This window comes from Xyrauchen texanus, chromosome 50 (assembly GCF_025860055.1).
Source record: "Xyrauchen texanus isolate HMW12.3.18 chromosome 50, RBS_HiC_50CHRs, whole genome shotgun sequence".
Taxonomy (NCBI): Eukaryota; Metazoa; Chordata; class Actinopteri; order Cypriniformes; family Catostomidae; genus Xyrauchen; species Xyrauchen texanus.
The window spans coordinates 9,451,022-9,460,579 of NC_068325.1; the positions used below are offsets into that span (position 1 = coordinate 9,451,022).

The 9,558-nt window shown below is 34.3% G+C and overlaps 1 protein-coding gene across 3 annotated transcripts; it reads right to left on the reverse strand.

Annotated features, from left to right (window-relative positions):
* Window positions 1-201: 201 nt before the first annotated feature.
* Window positions 202-8,125, reverse strand: dnaja3b (DnaJ heat shock protein family (Hsp40) member A3b). 3 transcript variants are annotated; one of them, XM_052123605.1, is made up of 12 exons: window positions 7,911-8,125; window positions 7,432-7,565; window positions 7,267-7,350; window positions 4,870-5,070; window positions 4,620-4,772; window positions 4,313-4,460; window positions 4,141-4,205; window positions 1,671-1,799; window positions 1,464-1,579; window positions 1,289-1,386; window positions 1,051-1,169; window positions 202-813 (listed from the first exon to the last, which is right to left on the reverse strand). In XM_052123605.1, exons 1-11 carry the CDS (start codon window positions 8,110-8,112, stop codon window positions 1,063-1,065), a joined length of 1,437 nt encoding a protein of 478 aa, XP_051979565.1. In that variant the 5' UTR covers window positions 8,113-8,125; the 3' UTR covers window positions 202-813; window positions 1,051-1,062. The 3 variants fall into 3 exon arrangements, with proteins under 3 accessions (XP_051979565.1, XP_051979566.1, XP_051979563.1); XM_052123606.1 differs by having other exon boundaries at window positions 203-813; window positions 1,061-1,169; window positions 7,935-8,125; XM_052123603.1 differs by having other exon boundaries at window positions 205-813; window positions 1,061-1,169.
* Between the last annotated feature and the right edge of the window lie 1,433 nt (window positions 8,126-9,558).

Below are 9,558 nucleotides of genomic sequence, written 5' to 3' on the forward strand. Positions count from 1 at the left end.
GTTCCTGCCAGACACAAATTTCAAGAAAAGGTTTAAGAAAGCAATTCAAGAAAGGTTAAACCAGACACGAGACACACAAGCAAACTGGCTCAGACATTAAAAGAAATGAGCAGTGAAAACTAAAGCTTTTGCCATAACAACTTGTATATGTAACATAATGTGTACATGTATATGTGTATGTGTATTACAGAGTTAAAGGAACAGAACCATGGAACAAAACCTGTTTAAAAAATCTTTTCACGTCTTTTTGCCATATGAAAGTGAATAGTGAATCTGGGCTGTTGAACTTCATAGAGGTCAAAAAGCACCATAAAACTCATATGTCAATATGACATGTGCACTACTTTCCAAGTCTTCTGAAGCCATACAGTCATTTGTGTGATGAACAGACCGAAATACAAGTTGATATTCACCATATATCTTTAAAACAAATTAAAGTATAAGAAGGACAATTTCACCAGCTTATAATGTTCTGAACATTTATTCAGACATTCCCTTCAGAAACAACAATATACACTGAGCAACAGCACACATTTAGCACAAAGAGACTAGGTGTGTGTCATCATCAGGCTGAGAATTGGTGCAGGGTTCTAAGAATTCCACTACATTAAAAAAAAAATCAGAATCAGTGCAATTCTCATTTGCCTTCATAATATATCTATGAGCAGATGGGAGATTGGAAATGTCATTTAATGCTCTGCAGGGTCTTTGTGTTTCTTTCTTGCTCCATATCCTTCTTTGACCAAAAGATGAACCTTCAAGCAAATGTGAAGAGATAGAACCTGAATGTTCAGTGCCTTGAAGATCCTTTACCTAGATGAAAACAGTCACCAAAAGTCATACATATTTAATTATTTTATATCTGCTAAAACCATTAAACAGTGAATAGCACCGCTAGTAAGTATACATAAGCAAGCATCATCATCATATCCCAGTTTTCTGTATAGTGACCCAAATTAAGTCCTTGTAGTGATGATGTAAAACTAGAATTTGTAAAAATCCTGTTATCATATAAACTGAGTCTACAATAATTCATGATAAGGCTGCTACCTTCCATTACCTTCAGGTGAACATCTTCTTTAATTTAGAGAAAAATCCCCCTTCTTCTTTCTCTGGCTCTTCTTCTCTGCTCTGTCCTGATTCTGAGGTCTTTTCAGCCTGAGAGCTTCCTACAAACACACAGATTAAATAAAAAAAAAAAGTGCAAGAATTTCCCTTATAGGGCTAGGGTTTGTCTTTAGTAATTATAATTAGCTTTGTAAATAAAAGAGTATATATCGTGATCTACTTGTGGCTGGTTTGGTAACTCCATTAACGGTTCCCTCCACATCTGTCTCATCTTCTGCATAGCTTAGGAGCAAGTTTCGCTGCCGGTTTGTCAGTTTTCTGTGGAGGATCCATGAGATACATAAGACAAACACATACAGGATATGCATATTTGTGTTTCAGTGAATGTCCCTTACTTGGGAATTTTGATTTTGATATGTACGTGATGGTCTCCATAACCATAACTATTCATGCGTGGGATGCCTTTTCCAGCCAGTCTGATCTTCTGGTCTGTCTGAATGCCTGGAGGAATCTGCAGGAAAGACAACTCTTTTAGTAATAATAAATATACAGCATTGAAGAATTACATTAAGGCTCGATAAAAGTTTCTCTTTTCCTCTAACCACAATATCGATGGCACTGTACAGGCCCTGTGCTTTGGCTGTTCCCCCTAGGATCGCTTGTGCTGCTGAAATCATCACATCAGAATGGATATCAGCCCCGTCACGACGAAATACTGGACTCCTCTGGACCTGCAACATATATATAGCATATTGCTTGAATTAGCATGTCCAATTATATTTCTCTAATGTAGTTTTAAATGAAAATTAAATTAAGTGTACTTTATTGTAGGGCTGTCAATTTAATGTGTTTATTCAGTAAGATTAATTAGGTAAAAAAATGACACAATCATGTCTGTGTTTATTATTAAGGAATATTTGTACCATCAGAGCAATTGATGTACCACCTGTTTTCAGCAGGGGGCAGTAAGCGAAACTCTAGCTGTATAGGCAATGCGCAGCTGTACAGACAACAAACCACCCTCAGGCTTGCTTGACACTAGCAACAGCACAAGATTAGGATGTGTGCTTGACGCAATTCCGCAAAACACGTTTTCTTTTCTATTACATTTTTAGCCGGGGTTTCTCCCATTTTTCTCCCCAATATGGAATGCCCATTTCCCAATGCGCTCTAAGTACTGGTGGTGGCGTAGTGACTCGCCTCGATCCGGGAGGCTGAGGACGAATCTCATTTGCCTCCACGTCTGAGACCAGCAATCCGTGCATTTTATCACATGGCTTGTTGACCGCGTTACCACAGAGACCTAGCGCATGTGGAGGCTCATGCTATTCTCCACAGAATCCACGCACAACTCACCACGCGCCCAACCGAGAGCGAACCACATTATAGTGACCACAAGGAGGTTACCCCGATGTGACTCTATCCACCCTAGCAACCGGGCCAATTGGTTGCTTGAGGAACCTGGCTGGAGTCACTCAGCTCACCCTGGATTCGAACTTGCAACTCCAGGTGTGGTTTTCAGCATCTTTACTTGCTGAGCTACCCAGGCCCACAAGACGTGTTTTAAACTGTGTTTAACTTTACATAGTGACCTAAAAATGCTGTGTTTATAATGTGACCCAGCCAGAAATGAGATGCTCTCTTATAATATGCCTACCTTAGAGAGACTCTAGGCCAATGATATGCTTATGTCAAATAATATGGAATTAAACAATACATTGCCTTCTAAAGCCTCTTTTTATTAACGATTTACTCGTCTGCCAAAATTTTTTTATGCATTTTTATTTATTTATTTAAATAAAATTATTGTTATTTGAGGGCCTTTCTCAGCAACTATGTATACTTGCAGTTAATTGCATTTCATTCAATTAATTAATAGGAATATCATGTAATTACTTTGAATAAAATGCTTGGATTGACAGCCCTATTTTATTGGCATAACACAAACTGTGCCTTTGTACTGCCTAAGCAGAAGGGCTGTCAGCAAATTTGAGAAACTAAATTCGAATATTTCACATAATGTTACCAAAATTCAAATTTAAAGACATTACTTAAGTTAGGGTACAATACAAAAGCTAAAAGACATCAGAGATCACCAGATTTTTAAACTTTCTCCTAAATAAACAAGAGGGTGCAACAAATATATATATAAAAAAGAGCACTGTGTTATATTATTTACTGCAAAGAACATACCAAACAAAAATGCATTCTATTTTAAACTTCAAGGGATAGTTCACCAAAAAATGAAAATTCTCATTTACCCTCATGCCATCCCAGATGTGTTTGACTTTCTTTCTTCTGCTGAACACAAACTAAGATTTTTAGTAGAATATTTCAGCTCTGTAGGTCCTCACAATGAAAGTGAATGGTGGCCAGAACTTTGAAGCTCCAAAAAGCACATAAGGCATCATAAAAGTAATTCATAAAACTACAGTGGTTTAATCCATGACTTCAGAAGTGATATGATAGATGTGGGTGAGAAACAGATCAGTATTTAAGTATTTTTTCCCTATAAATTCTCCTCCCTGCCCAGTAGGTGGCGATACACACAAAGAATGTGAATCGCCAAAAACAAAAGAAGAATGTAAAAGTGGAGATTTGTAGTAAAAAAGGACATGAGTATTGATCTGTTTCTCACCCACACTTATATCACTTCTGAAGTCATGGATTAAACCACTGGAGTTTTATGAAATAATTTTATGCTGCCTTTATTAGCTTTTTGGACCTTCAAACTTCTGGTCACCATTCACTTTCATTATATGGACCTCCAGAGCTGAAATATTCTTTTAAAAATCTTAGTTTGTGTTCAGTAGAAGAAAGAAAGTCACACATTTGGGATGAGTAAATGATGAAAGCATATTTTCTTGGGTGAACTATCCCTTTAAAGTTATGTTTAAGGAATAAGGTATGAAAGGCTGTGCTACTCTGTAAACATTATTGACTAATCAGCATCAAGGACCTGAACTATCCATTTGATCAAGTATAAGACTAAATATGAAAATAATTGCAATAATGATCAATAGCTTAGTAACAGAGGCACATGGGGGAAAATCTTACTTGAATGTAACTTACCCTAAATGTAACATACATGTGTTTCTTCCCAACCGGGACCTTTACTGTCTGTCCGTCCTCTATACCTGAAAACAGCAAACACAGCAGACAATCAGAACCACATACTGTTCACAGCACTGCTCATTCTCTGCTAAATTTAGATAGAACTTTAGAGAAAGTCCCAGACTCACACCTGCGGGCACAGGCACCATGACGGTCTGTTTTTGCTTGGTTTGTCCTGTTCCTCTGCACATGATACAGGGAGTGATGATGATAGAGCCCCGCCCACTACACCGTCTACATGTAGAGCGCATCACAAAGGGGCCGGTGTTTATAGACTCCTGTATACACACAAACAGGTTAAAATATGTTACCCCATTTTCATTTGAGAGCATCTTGTGTGTTAACATGTTCAATGTCACACATTTTCACACATTTGTTCACACAAGAAATAGTGCTAAAGCTTAAATATTTCTGAAACATTTCACGTCATAACTCACCATGCCTGTGCCGTTGCAATAGTGACAGTGTGAGACTTTAGTTCCCGGTTCATGACATTTTCCATCACAGCGCGGGCAGCTATCATCTATGTTGACCGTTATCTCCTTATTCACGCCCTTAGCAGCCTGCATGAACGTCAGCTCCATCACAAACTACAGAGAGAGATGGTTCACATGTATATAAGGTGGAGACTTAAAGAGGAACACAAATGAGGGACTATGATCACTGGCTTTTTGCTGTGTGTCTCACTTCAGGTGTCTGTTCAAACATTGAGTTGAGGTCTCCAAAGCCACGTCCTCCCGCAAAGTCTCCAAAGATCTTCCTGAACAGCTCCTCTGGGTCCACGCTGGTTCCGCCTCTCCAGTACTGCTGCTGCCCCGTCCCACTCGAGCTCGGACCAGCAGAACCGTATGTGTCATACTGTTTCCTTTTCAGCTCATCACTGAGGGTCTATACACACACCAGTAAAATAAATACACATTATCAACAATCCTGAAAGGGTAAATCTCACGAAAATGTGTGTGTGACTCCTATTTCAAATGGATAGAAATGTAGTGACTATGTTTAATAAAAAAAAATCGATTAACTATAAAAGAAGACACTATATTTTGCATGCAGAAAACAAAGCCTATTTTTTGTACCATTAAGATTATTTCCATAATAACATTTATAATGACAATTAAGTACATTCCCCCCTCCAGTTCTCATTACCGTAATGCATCTGGAAGTTTGAACTCAGAGGTGTTTTTTGTAATTCTCATTATCCTCAATAATTTTCATGAAATGTAGATTACTTTTTGTTTTAGTAATTACACTTTAATTAAAGTCAGCATCAATAAAAGAAGTACAACAAATACTACCACGATGTATATAAATACTTTAAATCTAAGTAATATAATATATATATAATATTATGGGCAATAAAGAAAATAGGCTTATTAAAATGTAAAAAATTAAAATAGGGGTGGGGGTGGGTAAAACAATTATGATATATTATTTGAATGTAAAGTATATATACACATAATGGTGGTAATTGTACTGCCTTAAATGTATGTTAATTTTAATTTAAATACACCATAAATGGACACATCACAAACAGACACAAGGATTTTTAAAAACATTAAAATTAGCATAAATTAAAGGCAGTTCAACAAATACTACATAATGCATAAATTCCAGAATCAATGATTTTTTTCAATTAAAATTAGCTTACATTTAATTAGCTTATACTTCACATTTAAATAATATAAAATTATTGTTTTTGAGATTACTGTGATGACAATTAAGAAATTGTCATCACAATGGTTTTATTTTCTTAATGCAAAATATAATTTAGATTTTTGTATATTATTTTGCACATAAAAAATTACAATAAATAATTTTAATGTAAAGTACTGCCTTTAATTTATGCCAATTTAAATAAAATAAATAAATCATTGTGTCTGGAATTCATAAAGTACATCAAAAATGGACACATCATAAACAGACACAATGATTTTTTTATGATTAAAATTAACATAAATTAAAGACAGTACAACAAAAACTACCATGCTGTATAAACACTTTACATATAAATAATATGTAATTATTTTTTAAACATTACTTTCAAAACAATAAAAAAATAGGCTTTATTGTCTTTATGCAATATATATACAGGTATATATATATATATATATATATATATTATCATTATTTTTTTGCATGTAAAATAATAACAATATATCATTTAAACATAAAGTGTTTTTTAACATCATGGATGATATACTGCCTATAATTTATGCAAATGTAACTTTTAAAAAAATCATTGTATCTGGAATTTATGCATCATAAATGGACACAATGTTTTTTTTGTATTAAAATAGTATAAATTATAGGCATAAATTAAAGGCAGTACAACAAATACTACCTAATAATGCATCACTTTCAAATAATATACAATTATTTTGTATGCATTAATGCTGTAATAATAAAGATAATAGTTTTGATTTTCTTTATGTAAAATATAATTGTATTTATAATTTTTTTGTGTAAAAAATTATAATAATTATAATAATATTCAATTTAAAATTAAATATTTTTTTACATCATGGAAGTACTTGTTATTGCCTTTAATTAATTAATTATTTTTTATAATTGTGACCGGAATTTATATATCATAAAACAGACACAACTATTTTTTTAAATTAAAATGAGCAAAAATGAAAGACTATGCAAGTGTAACCAATTTGTATAAATACTTTAGATTTAAATATATATATATATATATATATAAAATTATTATTTTTAAATGCGTTAAAATAATAACAATGGGCAATAAAGAAAATAGGATTAATTATCTTAATACAAAATATAATCTTTTTTTTATTTTTATTAAATTGTTTACGTTTTCACACTTCACATTTTCTTATTTTTTTCTCTTCTTCTTCTTCTTTGTTCTGACTGGAACATGTTTATGACAGGCTTGAAAATTAAAGTCAAGTCTGTTTTATTTGTATAGCGCTTGTCACAATACACTTTAAATTAAAGCAGCTTTACAGTAAATAATAATGTACTGTCAAACAAATAATAATAATTAAATCACCAAAATATGAGTAAATGGTAATGCCAAATGTTTAGAGTAAAAATGCACATCAAAACCTTCCTTACCTCATATGCTTCTGCCAGTTTGGCAAACTTCTCTTTAGCTTGGGGGTCATCTGGGTTGGTGTCTGGATGATATTTCTTGGCCAACTGAGAGAAAATATTAATGTTATACTCCCAAAGCAAATTAGCCTCTAAGACAACAAACTGATTTGACATGAGTTTTCAAACCTGGTAGTATGCTTTCTTAATCTCTTTCTGAGTGGCTGTACGAGGAACCCCCAAAACCTCATAGAAGTCCTGTTGATGGCACACAGAGCTGGTGTGGAAGAACTGAGAGCTGAAAACACTGTGGCTCCTCAGCTCTGAAAAACACAATTCATTCATCAAATAAAGTCCTTAATGCTGAAGGGACATCTGGCATCACATGGTGTCTGTCGTGTGTCCTTCAAACTATTTAAGAAGCTTTTGATAGCCAATCCCAAGTATTCACAGTTTTACAGAAGAGACAATAACTGTAGTAACTCTGCATTAGAAGGGCAATAACGTTAGTCAGTTGCATCATCCTTGTTTTTTTTCTTCTTCAATTCAAGTGACATAATTGGCTTAAACCCTCCACTCATATCAGCGTAATATGTTGCTTATTCCTGATATATCAATGCAAAGTAACGCTGCTTCTACTAACTACAGTTCATACGTAAGAAGTTCACCTGACACCCCCTTCAATGTCACACCTCCTCTATGCCTCCAACAGCTTAAATTACCCCCCGTTACATAACTGCGAGTACTCCATTTTGTCAAAGCCCAAATATCTCCGTGTCGAGAAGACTTTAAAAGTGCACAGGTGCTGCGGATTCCAGGTAAACCGGCTGACAGCCAGCGCGCAGAGCAACGAGCACTGGAGGCTGCCATGTTTTTACATTGCTGTATGAGCCAGCTTGCACTGCGCATGCGCAATGTGTTCCACGTTTACAAGCGCTATTTGGTTTATTACCTCTAGATGGAGCTGTATGAGCACGGTATGATGATATACAGCTTCCCCTAAATAAGTATATGAAAATCGTTGAATCAGATGACAAAATAACAACTCATAGTGGCATTTATTTTAAGGAAATATACCAAAAGAACACTTTTCGAGCAAACATTTCACAAAACTAATTTTGTTAGCCACTTGTGGCTCAAATCGTAGTAGAGTGGAACTAGGGTTTGACTCTCAGGGCATGCAACATTTATGATATGCGTCTCCCATATAGGTAAAGTGTTATTTACAAAATAATTAAATAAATAAATAAATTTTATATATATATATATATATATATATATATATATATATATATATATATATATATATTTTAAGTTTAAGATGGTAGATACACTTCAAAAATGTCCTTGGGATACCATTTGAAAGGAATGTTCCATTCAATACAAGTTAAACAAAATCGACAGCATTTGTAGCATAAAGTTAAGTCAAATTAGTTTCAACTCTTAAAAAAAGAGCAAAAATCGAGGTTACAGTGAGACACTTACAATAGAAGTGAATTGGGCCAATTTTTGGAGGGTTTAAAGACAGAAATGTGAAGCTTATAATTTTATAAAGCACTTCCATTAATTCTTCTGTTAAAATTTGTGTATTATTTGAGCTGCAACATTATTTAAAATGTCAATTTTACTGACGTTTTAAGGTTTGTTCACATTACATCATTACGGTAACAAACTTGTAAATTATGCTATAATTTTACACAGAAAAGTTTAGTAAGTGATTCTATCACACTAAAATCCTGTTTACACACACATCCTTTATGTCTTATGGTTATACTATTGAAACAGTGTGTATTTAACATTAAAAACAATTGGCCCCATTCACTTCCATTGTAAGTGCCTCACTGGAACCTCAATTTTTTATTATTATTTTTTTTTTAAAGAAAGGGAGGAACTAGTTGAAATACATTTTTATGATAATCAATATTATGCCACACATGCTTTTGACTGAGCTCACTTTGTTGAACCCGGAACATTCCTTTAACAATTATGACTTTATGTGTTATTAACTTTTTACAAATTGTCTCCCACTGGAAAAACTTGAAAACTGCCACAGGAGGACACAGGAATTACACCAGCATTTTAACAGACCTGAGGTTTTATGGGGAGGGAAAATGACATTTTAAACAACATATACTGTATTCATAAAACTCCATAATTTCCACAAGTCATAAATGTGGTCTAACCCTGGCTCTCTTTAATACGGAACAGTGCTGTGTTGCTAGCCTGTGGTGACTGGGGTTTGGAAAGCACTGCGACCCTCTGCTGATGATGTCATAATGAGTGTGGCTGATTCATAATGAGCCTGGTTGCTGGTTG

Bases quoted from the DNA above. Each gene is read 5' to 3' on its own strand.
- dnaja3b (XM_052123605.1), bottom strand. From the start codon at position 8,112: ATGGCAGCCTCCAGTGCTCGTTGCTCTGCGCGCTGGCTGTCAGCCGGT. The intron at 4,461-4,619 runs GTGAGTTATGAC...GTGTGTATACAG, and splicing joins ATTGCAACGGCACAGGCATG to GAGTCTATAAACACCGGCCC. The intron at 1,800-4,140 runs GTAAGTTACATT...TATATGTTGCAG, and splicing joins ACATGTATGTTACATTTAGG to GTCCAGAGGAGTCCAGTATT.